Raw genomic sequence first — 17502 nt, forward strand, 5'->3', positions numbered from 1 at the left:
CATTCCAGCATATATCTTAGAAATACCAATTAACACATACTTTAAAGGAAATGCATTCTCAACTTGCCCTTGTCTCTGCCAACACTCAGCTAGTGACAGCTCTCCTTGTATCTGGTTGCAGTTTTAGTACTTTGAGTTCACCATTTCCAAAGTTAAAACTAAATGTAGGCCACAAGCTGAAAATAGAGTTAAATTGTTGGTAACTTGACAGTCTGACTGAGCCTGTCCTGGAGCACAGTGCTTCACTGTTCATCCTCAATATCCCTATTCATGGTTGATTTCCATCAAAAGCATTAACCATCCACTCTCCCCTAGGGACTGCATTTCAAACCAAGATTTCATACTCTTCCCTGCATAGTTTTGCATATTGCATTGGTTTATACTGCTCAAGAACTGAAAACACTATAAAAAAGAAAAATCAGGTTTTAGTAAGCACACCACTGTCAGCAGCTTGTTGTTCACACACCAACAAGCTGGTGATATGCAAGGACTCATTATTTTGTTGTATTTAAAATACAAAGATTCAAATTAACTGATCCTTGTGCAGATTAATGCAGTGCACTTAGGTAGATGGCATACTTGAAGATTTTTCAGCATCCTCCATACCATTAATACACATACCATTAATCAAGCAGGAGATAGTTTCACATTATAAACTACATTACAGCATAGCTCATGTTTTATTAGTGCAAGAGTCTAATGTCATATATGAGACATTCCCTGTTAGCTGCCATCTCAGAGAACTGGCTGACAGAGGGACCCACTTGTTTTAACTACTGCATTTAACTTTTATCTGGACAGCAGCAATAGGTGTCCATTTACACACTAAACACTGCAGTATATTAAAATTTATAATACACCCTCTTACCCTAAGATAAGGGTACAAGAAACTATGCTGGATTTCAAGGTTCATCTTGGTCTACCTAGTTTCTGAATTGTGCCTGTGGATTCTACCCTTTTTATATCAACAGAGTAAACTGAAATATTAAACTGCTATAGGAAATTAAGATTAGAATGTAGCTGAGTTTGGGCAATATGCTCTGACAAATACAGCTATCTCTGTTTAAAGTTCAGTAGCAGCACAGAATTCCACCTATTATGCTTTAGAAATTACCTCCAGAAAAAAGGAATTGCTTAACTGGCAGCCTGGTATGAAGATTATCTTCATTATACAAGACAGTTTGGTATCTGCACACTTGTATTTTTTCAGTCCCTTGATTCTTTGTGTATAGGGGAAGAATGATGAAATTCTATATGACAAAGTCTTGTACAAACCTGAGCAAAGCACATCCACATTCTAAAAATGCTCCACAGATGAGCACCAACAGCACATTTTTAGGTACTGAGCTATTCTTAGCATATTTATGCCAAACATGAGTTACAACAGTCTTTAAAAAAAAAAAAATCAAACTAGGAAAACAATCTCATTACACACTAAAAGGACAGTTAAAAGGAACTGAAGACACAGGCCATTCCCTTGTTTATAACCACTTAAATTTTATTTTACAGTATACTTGTGACATTTTATGTTACTATAACCAAAGATCAGGGTTGTTTACAAATATAATGGCTGCCATTTGATGTAAACGATTAAAAAGTGTCTCTAAATATTAAAATTTTACATCATGATTTTGTTTTATTAAATTGAATTGCTCTTTGTGCCATCAGTTATTAGTGGAGAGGAACTAATTTAAGCAAAAATAGTTTTCTGAAATTAGATGTAGAAACTGAGAAGCCTGGGTAAGATTTCAAAAGACCACTCTCTCATCACTGTAAAAAGGAAGAAAGCAAATTCATTCACTGAAGTTGCAATGAAGAGTCAACCAAGTCCATTTGTATTAAGGCTTCTTTACATATTATTGAATCCCATCATGCCTTTCATATTTCCAGCAGCACCTTGTTGAAACTGTCTCATCATTGACTGCAAACCAGCCATGCCACCTGCAGAAAATAAGTGAGAACATGGAAGTGTTAATGAACTGAGGCACGGCTCTCTTGCTTGAGGCATCATTCCTGTATACACACACTTCCAGTAATATAAAAAGGCAGAAGCCCAAACTGTCAAACCAGGTTTAAACAGCTATTGAATATAAAGAATGGAGTGAGTAGTTACAGAAAGGTCTGCAAAACATCAGGCTTTAAGATGATTTGTGCATTAAGAACTAGACAGAAGAAAAAACTTGATGGAATGACTATTATCAGTCAGTAAGGTTCAGTTGTGGGAGGCCTTATTTAAAGTTGCTCTTGTCAAATTTAATCACTTGAGCAAATCTTAGAAGACAAGGGAAGGGAAGTCTAGGAAGATTTGCTTTACCACAGACATCCTTCACCATTCCAAGCACTCATTTTGAGAGCTGAATCCAAATGAAAAACTAGATTAAGCACTGCTAAGTGCAAACTATTTGGACTCAACTTTCTGATTCTTGTTAGAAAACCCCAGAAATACTCAATATTGATATATCCTGCAGATAGTCTCTCATCCCCTTCCTCACTTCTGTATTTCAAATGCTCCACTATAACTGACAGTCCTCTCTTGAAGCTATAAAATGTCAGCACTTACCCATATGATGAAGAACTCTTGGATCCATCATCTTTGCCATCTGCTGATTCAGTTTGGCCAGCTGAGATGGGTTTACGTTCTTGGACATATCACCACCTAAATAAAAAGAAAAGAGCAATCATAAGAAAGCGGATTAACAAATGGTGCTAGAAACAAAATAAATCCAAATGTTACCTCCTAATTCTAGATTCATATCCACGAGCCCATTATTAGAAGTTACTACCTCAGCCACTAAAAGTCCATTTAGGATGAACACTCCCTGCGCTCCACAAACCAGACTGAAGTGTTTGTACTGTAGTAGCAATCAAGTCTGCATTGACAGAAATACAGTAGCTTTCCTTGCTAAGTTACACACTGGTGTCATGAAGAACAGCGCAGCTCTTACCAGTGAAATAAAAGAAATTTCAAACATTGTGAAAATGAGCAAGCTACAACTCACTTTCTCCCCTCTGTAATCAGTGTTTTCTCATTTCCTCTGTGTACACACAGCAAGTGACCTCCCCCCTTAGTTAATAAATTTTAGAGTGGGGTTTTTGGTATTGGTTTGGAGGTTTTTACCTTTGAAAAGCCCTTTGATGCCTCCCATCTTTTTCACCATCTGTGCAAACTTTGTGTATTGGGTCAATAGCTCCTGAACATCTCTGGTAGAAACACCAGAGCCTCTTGCTACTCTTTGGATTCTTCCTGGCTGCTTACTGAAAACTTTGGCACCATCTGTACTGTCAAGTTCTGCAATTACAGTGTGGAAAAGAAAATCCATTGAGTCACTGACATTAAAAACTGTTACAATTGGTAACAAACAGCAAACCTGTTTTCACTGTTGAGAATTTAATTTTGAGACAGAGAATAAAAACTTAAGTTTTAAAAGTGACATTGCAAAATTTTACATAATTCACTGAGGCATAATATTCTAGGAAGTAATACTAAGAAGCTCTTATCTTCATATGTTAATCACTGTGATACAAAAAAGCTGTGTGAATAAATTATGCTCTTGGGATACTTGGTCTAAAGCCATATTAATGGGTTTAGCACAAAGGTAAGAGCATACTACTGAAGGAATTCTAGGTGGAATAGAAACAACACTTAGAATTCCAGAGACCAGGTTATGTCACCAAGTAAATTTGAGGGTGAGTAGGAAAAAGACAGCAGTGTCAGATTAAAGATTAACATACCTTATCAATTTGCAAGTATAGCATTTATAATTCATGAACAGTTACAATACAATGACTAAAAGTACATTGATTTCCAATAGAATGGAAATTATTTGAAATCCCACCTACTCTACACAGGACAGAGCAGCAACAGGAAAAATATCTCTAGCTATTTAGATTTATTAAGAAATTTGGAGACACGTGTACTCCTTGTGATTCCCAAGAATGTTAAATATTTCTTGTCATTTTCTGTCATTGTACATGCTGCAATATGAATTTTTCCAGAAACATCTCTCTAAATAAGCTTGTTCAACAATCAAGAAAAAAAAAGAGGGTGAAATTTGTATTACCTTGATCATTCATACTGTCCATTATAGTCATGAGTTTCTTTAGCCTTGCCATTGATTCCTGTTCATTGCCTTTACTCATGAAGTCAGTTCCAAAACCAGGGATCATGCCCTTGTTTCAAGAAAGGAAAACATAAGCTGTGTCAGAATAGGCAACGCTAACTTTATTAAGCAGAAAGAAATATAGACAGCAACTGTTAGTTCAGTAGTTGCATACTGCAGTAGGCAAATACTTTCACTTTTTTGAAAACAGAACACAGATTATAACAAATTTCAAGTAAGAGTTTTAAAATAAAATTATTTTGGGGATAACTAACCAAGATCTGACTGAATGGTCCCATTTTCATGATGTTTTGGAATTGTTCATACATATCTCTTAATGTAAATTGACCTGAAGCACAACAACAAAAGAAAAGTTAGCGGAAGTCACACCAGCATTTTGCTCTTACTTTCCTTTTTTAATTACTCTTTATTCATAAGGTAAATATTATACTACATAAATAAGTAGATAAATAAACCTCCTCACTCTTCATATGGCTAAACAGTTTCAGATGGCACATGCTGAACCATTAAGCTAGTTTTTCTGCAGTTGTAGTCTGACAGACTTTTGTTTGAAAAACACAACTCAATTTACTTGGCTGCCACATTTACTGGAGGAAAAAAACCTGTTCTTCACTGAGCATGAACAAGTTGTTTGTGTCTACACACAGCACAAATGAACTCAGTGGTCTCCGTCACAGAGCGCCTGCCACGGTCAGGTCACTGTAATGCTCCTGCAATTCAGATCCTGGGAATAACTTACCATGTTTTAGCTTTTCTATGAGTGCTTCATTATCGTCCAACTTCAACTCATTTACTTTATCTATCAATCCTTCAATATCACCCATACCTGGATAAAGAAAACAGATCTGAAATTAGCATTAAAAAATACCCTTTGACTTTCCATTATCCAATTCTAAGTGTCTTTTAAGTACAGTTGTACATTGGACATACCAAGCAGCTTGCTGATGAAAGGCTGTGTTTTGAAGGGCTCAAAGTCATCTATGTGCTCGCCAGTTCCAATAAAAATAATAGGACTCTTTGTGGCAGCAACCCTGCAATAAAATATATTTTATGAAATGGCCTCTCACCATCCATCTTCTATACTATAATCAGCTAGGTATCATCAACACTGTGCATTCTGTCTGAAGGATCTGCCCTACTCCTCACACCATTACTGAAAAAACACCCTGCACTTGGATGTTTAGCTCAGAGTAGTTAAAATGATTGTTCTCTCATTAGTATTTTATAAAATACAAACTCTGTTTGGAAAAAATCAGAAATAGAATTTGCTAATTTTCATTGCTGAGTTTAAGAAACTTGAGAGGAAAGAAAAAAACAAATCATCTCCAGTTTATCCAAATACTGGGCTATTACTGATACTAATGACAATAATGTCAGATGACAGGCATTGATTTCAATTTCTTCAAGGTACCTCACACAAAAGACAATCTCATTTTCAACACAGGAAAAAGCTCCAACATAAGAAAACTCAGAACCTTTCCACCACACTGGCATTATCTTTTAGATAAAATTTAGTTTCCAGTCCACAGACAGTACAGGGCAAACACAGCACACACAAAGCACACAAGCATACGACACTCAAACAACAGGAAAATGAAAATACCAAAAGCTTTAGTCTTCCAACATTATGCTACAGATAAAGCAAAATACATATGGCAGTGTAGGAACTCTAACATTTCAGGTCAAAGACAGGCAGGGATTTAGCAAGTCAGGGGCAGTTATTTTGACTGTTTTAACAAAACATCTCCGCTCCAGACAAGCTGTATCACTGAAAGGCAGCTGAAACAATCATAAAAGGCTGAAGATAAAATGTAGCATTTTCTGGTCAGAACTCTGCCAAGATACAGGACATGTAAAGTCCAACAAGAATGGAATTTGGGTAAGTATGACAGCAGACAACTTTTCATCAAGTTTCTGGACACTGCCACTCCAGGAGTTTGATCTGTATTATAGTTTTAATGTCACATATGATGAGGTACAGCTTTTCCCCTTTTGGAAAAAATCTCTTGAGATGCAAAACTCTTCATTTAAGTCATATCTATTGAGCCCAAATTTATCTTCCTGGAAAAATGCCTAATACACAATAGGCAATGAATATTGCTTGATGCAGATTTCAGAAGACAAAAGTCTGACCTGTGACAATACTGAAAATACATCCTATCACTGAATGCTGATGTTAAGTATCATCAGCAGGTGACTCTACCCACCAGAAGAAGGATAAGAATCTAAGTGTGACTGTGACTGCCTTAGGTTCTGTGCAGTGTGCCAGTGACACTCCCCAGGACAGGTCTCTGTGAGCCACTAACACATTTCACAGCTGGCTGCGCACAGCCAGATGTTGGACACTGTTATACCCCACTGGTACTTACGCACTAAGGGCTCCACCTCCTTTGGCATGTCCATCCAGCTTAGTGACAATAACAGAAGCTACATCTACTTTGTCTTTGAAAGCTTTAGCTTGAGCTTCACAAGCTTGGCCAATGGAAGCATCCATCACATAAACGATGTTATCTGGTTGCTAGGAGAAATGAGATACACAAAATCATTTCCTGCTTCACTAAACAATATTCATGCATTATTATTATTATTATTATTATTATTATTATTATTTAGGTTCAGTAGCAGAACTTACTGCAATAACAGTATATAAGAGCTGTATGCTAGGGTTTAAAACAGGACCACTGTTTTATGAACAGTATTATCTAAGAACCATTTAAAAAATTCTGATGCTGAATGACTATATGATTCATCTACAACATAAAACATTACAATTTAATAGGTTTGTGCTTATTAGTTATGATTCAAGTGATTTTAGCCAGTATCTTGAGCCAATAAGATAATTAGTATCAACAAGCGCTTATTAGATAACATCTTCAATTTGGTTTTACATTCAGATATTTAAGACATCCATTCCTCTAAAAATAAGTTAGCATTACCAGGAATTGTGTGGGAAGTGTCACATTGTTATGCAAGACCACAGAGTCAAACAAATAGCCAGACTTTTTAAACCCATAGAAACAACAGCTTCATTTACATATCAAAACTCTTGAAAGTTATCCAATCATCTTCTCTGTCTCAGTGCAATTATTTGTGACAATCACAGAAAGTTTGGTATTCATAGTTAAAGGAAACCAGACCAGACTGGTTCTTTCATCTAGTTTTTCAATGCAAAGATCCTGAAAAGGAAAAGTTAAAGCAGAAACAGCAGTCTGATTATATGCAAGCATCCTCGAACAGAAGAAGAGAAGAATTAAAACCATCACAAAACTAACAAGCACTGGTCATTTAGCCTTTGCTTATTCCTATCTGTTTGTAATTTCTAATATCATCTAGGAGTTAAAGCAAAATGCACACAGAACATTAGGATAAAGATTAATTAACTGCCATCAAATGACAAGTTACTGTATTTCTCAAAACTACTCACTATGGCATTAGCAACTTGTAACATTTCTTCAAACAAAGAGTCTTCTTGTTTGTGACGTCCACTTGTATCAACAATGATGATTTCAAAGTTTTCATTCTTAAATTTCTCAACACCTTCTGAGGCAATTATTACAGGATCCATTTCTGTATAACTGATCAAAAAGAGAAACAAAGATTCAGAATTTCATCATTTGACTATAAACTTATTAACTATAAGTCTATCTGGATTTCAAGAGGGAACTCCTCTTATGTAAAGCAAAAATCGGTTACAAATACGTCTTCCTAAGCCATTTAGCCTTACTGCTCAGTGAACTGAAGCACAAAACTTGAAGTCTGTCTCACCTGCTGGAAGCTGCAGTAAGCTCTACAAGACCCTCTCTCAAACAGGATTTAGCTGAGCACCTAGACAGTTCACCTTCAGTGAATCTTAGGGGAAAGTTATTTACTGCTTTATAAAAAGACATTTCAGGTCCACCTCTGTCTCTATTTGATAATAAAAATTAAGCATCCAAAAATCATATCCTTTGATCTGTGAGATACTTCTCAAAAATCTGGCCATGCCTGGTAAAAGTCTGTGAACTGATATACATTGAGTAAGCACCACAGGGAATTATTCCTGGACACCTGATCTCTTTGTACACTGTCCTACCTGCTACTCCTGGCAATATACTGAACTGGACAGAATTTTCATCTGATCAGAGCAAGTATTACCCAGAATATATTATTAAAATGAAAGCAATTAGGCCATGCTAGATGGGGTTTAGTGCAAACTGTTCAGAACAGAACAATACATAACTGGAGTTGAATTTTTCTCTTAAGTGTTTCTGGAAGATGCTTACCTCCCATAAAAGGGAATTCTTGCTTTTGTGGCATTCTGCTTTAACTGGTCAAAAGCACCTGTAAGACAGGTATAGTCAAGGGACTACTTAAGGAAATCTTCAAATATTATAGATAGAGAACTACATCATTAAAGCCTGTGTTACCTGCTCTGTATGTGTCTGCACATATTAGACAAGTCTTCCAGCCTTTCCTCTGATAGAAGTATGCTAACTGAAATGAAACCCAAAACAAGTAGTTACACCAAAGTCCCACTGACACGACACTTCTAACAGCCTCAGGTCACACACAGAGGATACAAACTTAAGCCAGCCCTTCAATAAGTAAGGCCACAGAGTAAGACTGTTCATGCTTAGCATGGCCATTATTTAGGAAAGCATATCATAAATGATTATTAATGGCAAGATGAAAACACCTGCTTGACTCTGCTTCTGATTTTGATTTCTTGAAATGGCAATCTCTAGGAATGACTACAAATAACTTAAGCTCCCATTTTACTAACTCCTGAATTCTTCTTAGTGTTAATACTGCAGATTGGACTAGCATGTAGAAACTTCCCAATGCAATACTTCAATATCCAGTACCATAATGGCTACAACTTGTACAGCTCTATATTTTTGTACTTTCAGAGGAACAAAGATATTTCCATTGAAAGGACATGTTTTAAACAGTGGACAGAATCCTTAACCTTCCTACAACACTCAGCTTCACAGCCGCTACATATATTCACAAACACTGACCAAATACAAACATTCAAAATAAAGTTCACCTACATAAGCACTAAGAAAGTCTTCTGAAATCAGAGCAGGCTATGCTGAATATTTCGCGATATGTGCACTTCAAAAGGAGATGACAAAAACAATGAAGACGTGTCTTTTTTCCACAGGATAATTTCTCCTCACAACGTGGAATGTACCAAGCTCTGTCCTGGGGTGAATGAGTGAGTCAAGAGCTTATGGTTTAAGATAAAAGGGCAGATTGGTGAGGGTGATGCTGTTGTGGGTGTTTGTTACAGGCCACCTGATCAGAAGGAGCAAGTGGATGAGGCTTTCTATGGGCAGCTTGAAGCAGTCTCAAAGTCACAGGCCCTGGTTCTTGGGGGGGACTTTAACTACCCTGACATCTGCTGGAGAAGCACAAACAGTCCAGGAGGTTCCTGGAAAATGGAAAGCAGGGATTACAACCTCCTGTCACAGGAAGGGGGACAATCCCACAAGGAATGGTGTGCTGTTTGACCTCACACTAACAAACAGGGAAGGCCTTGTTGCAGATGTGAACGTATGTGGATTCAGAGCATTCTTCTTTTAGCCTTAAAAAAATACAAACACAAATTTCCTCAACGAGTCTGGGGCTGGAAGAGGTTTCACATCAACTTACACTTAACTGATACCTTGGATCTAATACAAAGGCCAAATTCCACTGTTTTTCTAAATACGTAATGGCATGAACACCCATTCTTAGTATTTAGTCTTAAACCTAGAAAGTGAACTACACTGCTGTGGTTTAACTAAGTACAAGGACAAATAAAGACTCTCTTATAGGGTACTGTTTCATCAAGAGTTCAGTTTAAAAATCTTTGAAGGAAGTCCTACAAGTCATAAATTGTCCCAAAAGAATTTTATTTTCAACATTCATTTCATCTGAGAAACCCCTCTGCAAACATATCTCTACATGGTAGTGAGTTAGAACTTTCCTACTAACAAAACCAGCACAGATCACAAGCCAAACCTACCTAAGGAGCCCAGTGACCACCAGCTTCCCCAGGCAAAAAAAAAAAAAAAACCAAACCAAAACCAACAAACAAATCAAAAACCATGCAAAGAGATCCACTGCACTTACCTTTGAACAAGTTGTTGTTTTACCACTTCCTTGCAAACCAACAAACATTATAATATTCTGTTTTCCTTTGGTAGGTGTCCATGCCTTGACTCCAGGATCTACAAGCTGAAGAACAAAGCACAGAAGGCACAGAACAGCTGTGTCACAGTAATGCTAGGTGCCTGGTTTCATATTCAAAGGAGAAAAACAGTTTTTGCGCAGTTTCATCTTAATTTGGCTTAGATTTTTGCTGATTTACAGTGAACAACAACAGTCCTTCCAAGGTATCTATAATATATAAGGCTCTGCATAATAATTCTGCAGCAACAAGATGGTTAATTTCTTTGTAATGCCAAGCACAGTCAGGCTGAGGCCTGTATACATGGCACAAGGGTAACAAGCACCACAGAAAGGTGACCTCCACCCCTCTTGTCACTGCTCAGGATGGGCTTCTTCCAGTGAGAATCCTACAGCACACAAGGCTTTGTAGGGTTGCTGCCTCACTTGTGAAATGAGTGGAAGGTAGACACATTCCTGAGAGCCACCAGATCTGTGGGCACAGACTGCAGAAGAACAAATGACTACACTGTAAATTGGAAAGAGGGCAGAATACAGATACTCAAGTCCTGATTTGACCAAGCAGGCAGATTAATGAGAAATGTTGCATTGAGCTGCTGGGTTGTTGTTTATCACTTCTCCAAAGGCTTATCTGTAGTTGGAACATTAGGGTAGCAAAGGTGCATTCTGGGACAACCAGAGGCAGGCTAGAAGCGAGCAGTACTTCTCTCTTGTCTTTACATTTCAGTTGAAGAATAAGAACAACTGAACTCAAAGCTTAAACTGAAGTTAGTTTGAGACATGCCCAGGATGCAGTTTCAATGAGAATACTGCTGTTTGCAGTACTGCAGCTGTGCTTTCACATCAGAAAGCCTGACTGCAGGTACCACACAACCACCTAAAAGCTTGCCTTGCTACTGCACTACTGCCAAGCCCAGACTGTACAAGGGAAGTGATGCAATGCAGGATTTTGAAGTCCTACCTTAACAAGCTCTTTAAAGACTGCATGCTGGATCATTTTTCTTTTGTTAAGGCCAGATGCCATTTCTTCAAGATCAATTGCAGACCTGAATTTGAGAAAAGCATGGAACACCAGCATAACTAAAGCATCACTTGAAACTAGTAATAGTTTTTGGAACTGCAACAGCACCCTGATTTGTTCTGAGTTTTCAGATAGGATGTACTTAAGAAGTGACATGCATTGGAGACATTCTTATGCAGAGCACAAAAACAGGTTTCTAAAATGCATCTTTCAGACTTGTATTTACTTAAATGAATCTGAAAATAGGCAAAGTAACAGTGCTAGTCACATACACAGATTTATTTATAGCCAGCACAGAACATGTGAAGATTGTGTGTCTAGGAAGTAATGAAGAACTTGTTTATCAGACGGCTCAACTGATGACAGCAAAAGAATTTTCAAACAAGCCTGTAACAGAAATAAATGGCTAAATTTGACCAAACACTCTTTTGATGGAACTGGCTAAACATTTGGTTCAAACAGATATTTTCCTGTTCAAAGTAAACTGTGTGCTTCTAAAAAAACCCCAACATATTAAGTTATACATTAGTTGTTCTTTTATAACCTCAAATTACAAGTTTTACAAATATCAAAAGTTAAATGCATTTTGATTATTTCACTTACTTGACATTTTCTCTGAGTTGCTTCACAAGTTTGATATTAACATCAGCTTCCAGTAATGCTGTACATACTTCTTTTAACATAGCATTTAGAACCTTTGGAATATAAAAGAAAAATCAGAAAAATTGTTTTACAATACACAGAGATTAACTAGGCCACTATTAGATCAAAATAAGAATGAGAAAGTCTATTTATGATATAACCATGGTTTTCACAAATTAAATGCATGTAGTCCTATCATGAAATCAACTGTCACAAAAAAGTCTGTGCATTTGTTCCTACGTAAAAATAATTTAAATCTGAGAGGGAAAGGTTCTCAACTGTAACAACTGCACACTATAGAACACTAACACAAAACACTTCTTACTGCATTATGGCCCACAGCTCATATGGCAGCAAGAACTCCCCTCTGGGTACTCCTTAGGGAGTACACTAACAAAACCTCAGATCACACCACCATTCTGTAACAGCATTCCTTAGCCAAAGGAATTCCTTAGCCAAACCCTGCTACTTGAATTTTCAGAAACTGGACTGCTGCTCTGACTGCATGCCTTTTAGGCAAGCAGGTGCCTCAGCTGGAAACCCTGTCTATTCTGAGTTAAGATTTTTCTGAAAGTAACACCTGCATAAATGGCCTCGTTTTCACATCTTGAGCTCTTGCAGGATAAGTTTCCATTGCTGAAAAAATTAATTTGGCTGTATTTGATTCAATTAAGGATTTTTTTTTCTCCTGGCAGAAGATACATTAAAACATTTTCTCTATGCAGAAGTTTAACACTACAGCTCTCAATTAGCCTATTTTTTAGTTACTTTAAGCCACACATCTTTCCACCTGAAAATAATTTCTAGCAATCTGTGTATTCAGAGACTTTGAAATCATCACATTAGTTAGTTTTCCATCTTGCATTGAACTCCTATGACAGAACACACTGAGTTCTATTTCCAAACTCTTACTTAGAGAAAATACAGGCCATTCCAAGCCAAACAAAATTCCAGAACCATACACTGGTTTGAACATAAAGGCAGCAAACACAACACATTCCTCACAATTCAAACAGCAAAGCTTACATTTGTTCTTCCACATTTCAGCTTCTAGCACCTAATACACATCTGCATAGTCTGCCTGTGCCCACACACACAAATCAGAGCAGGCACCCACCTTCCATCCACACTTAGGCACACACTGCCTCCACAGGACACTAATCTCCCTAAACACAGCTCCAGGCTCAAGGACCCTTTGACCATGGGACCCACCATGTCTGAGGTGATGACCCACATATAAATCTAGTTTTAATTTCTGGCAGTACTGTCAGGGGGTTAAAACCTTTAGTAGAAATTTTACTTGAAGATAAAGGAAGTCTAGGTAGGTCACTTCAAGCTTCTCATCAGCCTGTGAGAACTTTTTCCCAGTGCTGGTGCCATGACATCTGTACACTACACACCTCTTCATTGATGATCGTGGCATTGCTCAGGGAGCGCAATGCTGAAGTTATTTTTCTTCCAAGATCTGCCAGAACCATTTTGGCGGCTTCAAGTACGACTCAGAAGGATCTGGAAAAAAATTTTTAAATAACATTTTAAACTAGTTGAAGCCATGCTTTCACAAAGTAATTATTCAAGTAACTTTTGGGTAAGAATCCTGCTTTGCACTCCAGAAAGTGCGTAAGTTTTACTTTTTAAAGTTATTTTTAGGAAATGTTGGCCTGCAGTTAATTTTAGGCAATCCTCATGGCCTACTTAAAAAGAGAGATACCACACTTCAATTAGGAAGGATTTCACTGTGTAGAATAAATGTGCATTGAATTCACCATGGAAAAACAAACAAAACAGTCCAGACAGACTTCCAGAAAGAATGCCAGCTGCTTTTTATCCTCTTATCAGCAATATGCTACATAACAGAATAAAATCAAGCAGAACAGCCTAGAAACACTGCATCTTGCACGGACAGTATGGCCAGAAGCAAAATATTTTGCTAGCAAAATTCAACATTATTTATCAGTTGCATTTTATCCAGCTTTCATTAATCAAGCTGAATTTCCCATTTCAGTAACCCTAGAAACATACTTGCATTTTAATAAGCAAAATTAATTCTGCAGTTTTTAATGGCTGTATTGGAAAAACAGACTATTTTTGCTCACTAGAAACACAAATCTCACATATAAGCCTAAATCATACCAAAATTTACACTTGGAAAACAATAAAAAGGTAATTTCTGAAGGGTACATATTCTAGTCAACATGCTAAACCCCTCCACCCCCTACATTAGGAGGCAAAATATTCAGGAGCACACAGGGTAGAATCAGCAATCTAAAATTCTGATTAAGGGCAAATCAAAATGTCTCTGAAGAGCAAAAATTTGCAACACCACAGCTACTGCTGAAATGAAGCACTTCAAATACTTCATGTTTATCTTCCACTTTCAGTGTTGCTTTTCTGTACTCAGCTGAAACTACTTCCTAGCTGATAGCCTAAACTGGAATCTCACATTTGATCTCCTCCTTTCAGTACTGAAAGCCAAATTCTCTACAATGGGAGTCTCTGTAATCAAAACAGATGAGAGTTTCAAAGATTTTTGGGACTTCCCCCTGCCTCAAGTGAGAAGCAAACAGAGAAGAAAGGCCAGTCCCTTTATTGAAATGAAGAATGCACCACTAGCTACATTCTGATTTTATTTAATTTAATATACAGGTCATCAATGTGGCTAACAAAGCAGCTCACTGTATACACACATTGAGATTTATCAGCTGCACAAACCCCAAAAAGCACGATTTAAGATGTTTTAAAATGTTAAAACGTTTTATTATTTGTAAATAATACATATTCCAAAAGAGCTAAAATAAGACTCCCACATAAGCCAACCTCCAGATTGCTTTGTCTAATTAAGAGTTTCTATTGTTACCAACTTGGTATATAAGTTGGTAAATAGACCAGCAACAAAACCCCAAAAATACCTGCCAGTCTAACCCACACTCCCCTGACACTAAGGTCACAATGCAGAACAAAGTCTGCAGGAGCTTCAGAAGATGTAGGATAAATAAATCCAGTGTAAGTACAGGAGTTGGGTATGGCAAATGACACAAACATATTTACACATTTTAGATTTAATGTACATTGAATGTACAAGCAATGATATCCATTACAATGCCACCTCAATATTAATTTAAAAACAAGTCTGTGTTTCTTAAGGAACTCTGCCAGTAGAGTATTTGCAAATACTCTACTGTTCTATTAGTGTACTCTACAGTACACTGGAAATTGATGTACAATAGAAATTGATGTCCATCTTCTTACATTGCTGGAAGGGGCCTTCTCCATGCTATCTGAAGTGGTAAAACTCCAAGGTTTCCTTACAAGGCATACAAGTCATATTATTGCAGAATAATTCTAAAAAAGCATTTTAATCATCAATAGGTTCTACCAAACAGTCTCAGCAAAACAGATGTTCAAAACATTTTCCAGATAATTTTCTGTGATAATCACAATGTGTAAGAAAAAACAAAGCCTCCAAACCTTTAAAAACAGTGCTGCACCTCAGTAAGCTTTGAGCTGCTAAAACAGCAACCAGTGACAGAACTTAAATATAAAACTTGGATATATTAGCTAAGAAATTTGATAGGATGACCAACACACAGTCACGTTAATACTCAATATTTAAAATTAGTTTCCAGAGTTCTACAGATCTCCAAATACAGAAGGTTAATTACATTCTAATAAATGAATGTTTCCTCTGCAGAATTCCAAAAGCTTCTTCCAACAGCCTTACAACAGGAATAATACAAATCCTTTGCTAAGGAGATGAGTTTAAGCATTTTTATATAAACTGCTCTTACTAGCACATTAAAAAATCCTAAGTCATCAGAATTTCTAAGGGCTGCCAAGTACAGAAATTAACAGAACTTGTGACAGTCCATCCAATTTGAGAGACACACTCCAGACAAAAAGACACAAGATGTTTTAGCAGGTAGCCAGCCTGGGCTGGCAGATAGCCATACAGGCATTAGCAGTACTGCAGTGCAGAAGGTGTGTGTGCTGGGCAGCTGCAGCTCTGGGCAGCTCACCCTGAATGCAGCACCCACAGACACACACAGAGCAGGGCTGAGCAGAGCAGCACCCACAGACACACACAGAGCAGGGCTGAGCAGGGCAGCACCCACAGACACACACAGAGCAGGGCAGCACCCACAGACACACACAGAGCAGGGCTGAGCAGGGCAGCACCCACAGACACACACAGAGCAGGGCTGAGCAAGGCAGCACCCACAGACACACACGGAGCAGGGCTGAGCAGGGCCATGAGCTGCTCTGTGCAGTCTGATCCCCTCTACCAGCAGCAGCCTGACACCGCCACACTGAGCTCCCAGGCCACGGTCTGCTGCAGACCCATGAGCTCTGTGCTTCAGCCACAAACTGGCATTCCAGGGACAAAGACACAGCAGGAATAGCGTATGTCTTACTAAGGCACAGCAAGCCAGCAGCGAAGCAATTCTGAGGAGACAGACTGCCCACCCCTGCCCACACACCCAGCATAAACCTCCATAAACCTCCAACCAGATCACTCTAGCTAAACTAGCAATATCTAATCTACAGGGTTTTGGAAAAAAATATAGGCTTAACAGGTAACAGCAGTTTGAACAACTGCTTTGAAAGACAGCACCTGTTTAAAAACATACGAAGCAAAAGGAACACTTAAAAACTGTACAATAAAGTTGCACTACATGTACACATACACGGATTAAGACCAACTGCAAGTCTAACACTGTAAGGGAGAAGCGGCTGTTTCATAGTCGGGAATGCCCTGAGCTACGACAGCTCCGCTCAACCTCAACTCACGAGTTTCCACCTTCTAAAATTACCCGGCTGACGACGGGAAGGCGCCCCTAAGGCAGCAGCCGGGAGCGGCTGTCTCGCTTGCGGCCCAATGCCCTCGTTTCCTCGGGAAAAATGATGAAGGCAGAGTCCGGTGTACGAGCCCGGCCGCTGCCTTGGCCCTGGGCTGGCCCGGACAGCGGGCGGACCCCGGCTGGACGAGTCCCGTCCCGGCGCTGTGGGCGGCAGCGGCCGGGTCTGGGAGGCCCAGAACTGCTCCCGCGGAGCCCTGGCGGGCTGAGGGCACCTCTCGGCCCGGGCTGCCGCCGCTCCCCGGGGTCGGCAGGCACCGGTGCCTCCTCCTTCCCCGCCAGGACCGGGCCGAGGGCTCACCGCGGCGGGTGGCGGTCCCGCTTACAGAGCGGCTACGGCGGCAGCGCGAGCACTCACCGGGAGCGCGGCGCGGGGCCCGCGGCGGAGCCGTGCCCAGCCTAGCCCGCCGGGGCGAGGCTGCCCAGCGAGACTCCCTCCGCTGGATCGCGAGGAGTGACGGCCGCCGCCGACCAGGGAAACGTCAGCACTGGCCGTCGCCCCACAGGCCTCCGTTGGCTTCCGTTTCCGGAGCGCGCGCGGGACCGCTGCGTCGTTAAGGTGGCGCCGTGTAAACGTCCCTCGCGCACCCCGCGCGGCACAGGCGGGAATCGCGCGGCGCCGCCTTAGGGCGCGGCGGGAGGGGCGGCCGTGGGCGGGGCAGGGAGGGCGGGGCAAGGAGGGCGGAGCTCGGAGGGCGGAGCTCCT

The 17502-nt window shown here is 39.6% G+C and overlaps 1 protein-coding gene across 1 annotated transcript; it reads right to left on the reverse strand.

Annotated features, from left to right (window-relative positions):
• Nucleotides 1–1472: 1472 nt before the first annotated feature.
• On the reverse strand, nucleotides 1473–17344 carry SRP54 (signal recognition particle 54). The gene is made up of 16 exons (XM_064713519.1): nucleotides 17155–17344; nucleotides 13341–13449; nucleotides 11902–11993; nucleotides 11239–11323; nucleotides 10221–10325; nucleotides 8528–8594; nucleotides 8384–8441; nucleotides 7546–7696; nucleotides 6491–6639; nucleotides 5052–5152; nucleotides 4861–4947; nucleotides 4376–4449; nucleotides 4062–4170; nucleotides 3119–3289; nucleotides 2561–2656; nucleotides 1473–1941 (listed from the first exon to the last, which is right to left on the reverse strand). The coding sequence occupies exons 2-16, from the start codon at nucleotides 13416–13418 to the stop codon at nucleotides 1850–1852; spliced, it is 1515 nt and encodes a 504-aa protein (XP_064569589.1). The 5' UTR covers nucleotides 13419–13449; nucleotides 17155–17344; the 3' UTR covers nucleotides 1473–1849.
• Between the last annotated feature and the right edge of the window lie 158 nt (nucleotides 17345–17502).

This window comes from Zonotrichia leucophrys, chromosome 5 (genome assembly GCF_028769735.1).
Source record: "Zonotrichia leucophrys gambelii isolate GWCS_2022_RI chromosome 5, RI_Zleu_2.0, whole genome shotgun sequence".
NCBI lineage: Eukaryota > Metazoa > Chordata > Aves > Passeriformes > Passerellidae > Zonotrichia > Zonotrichia leucophrys.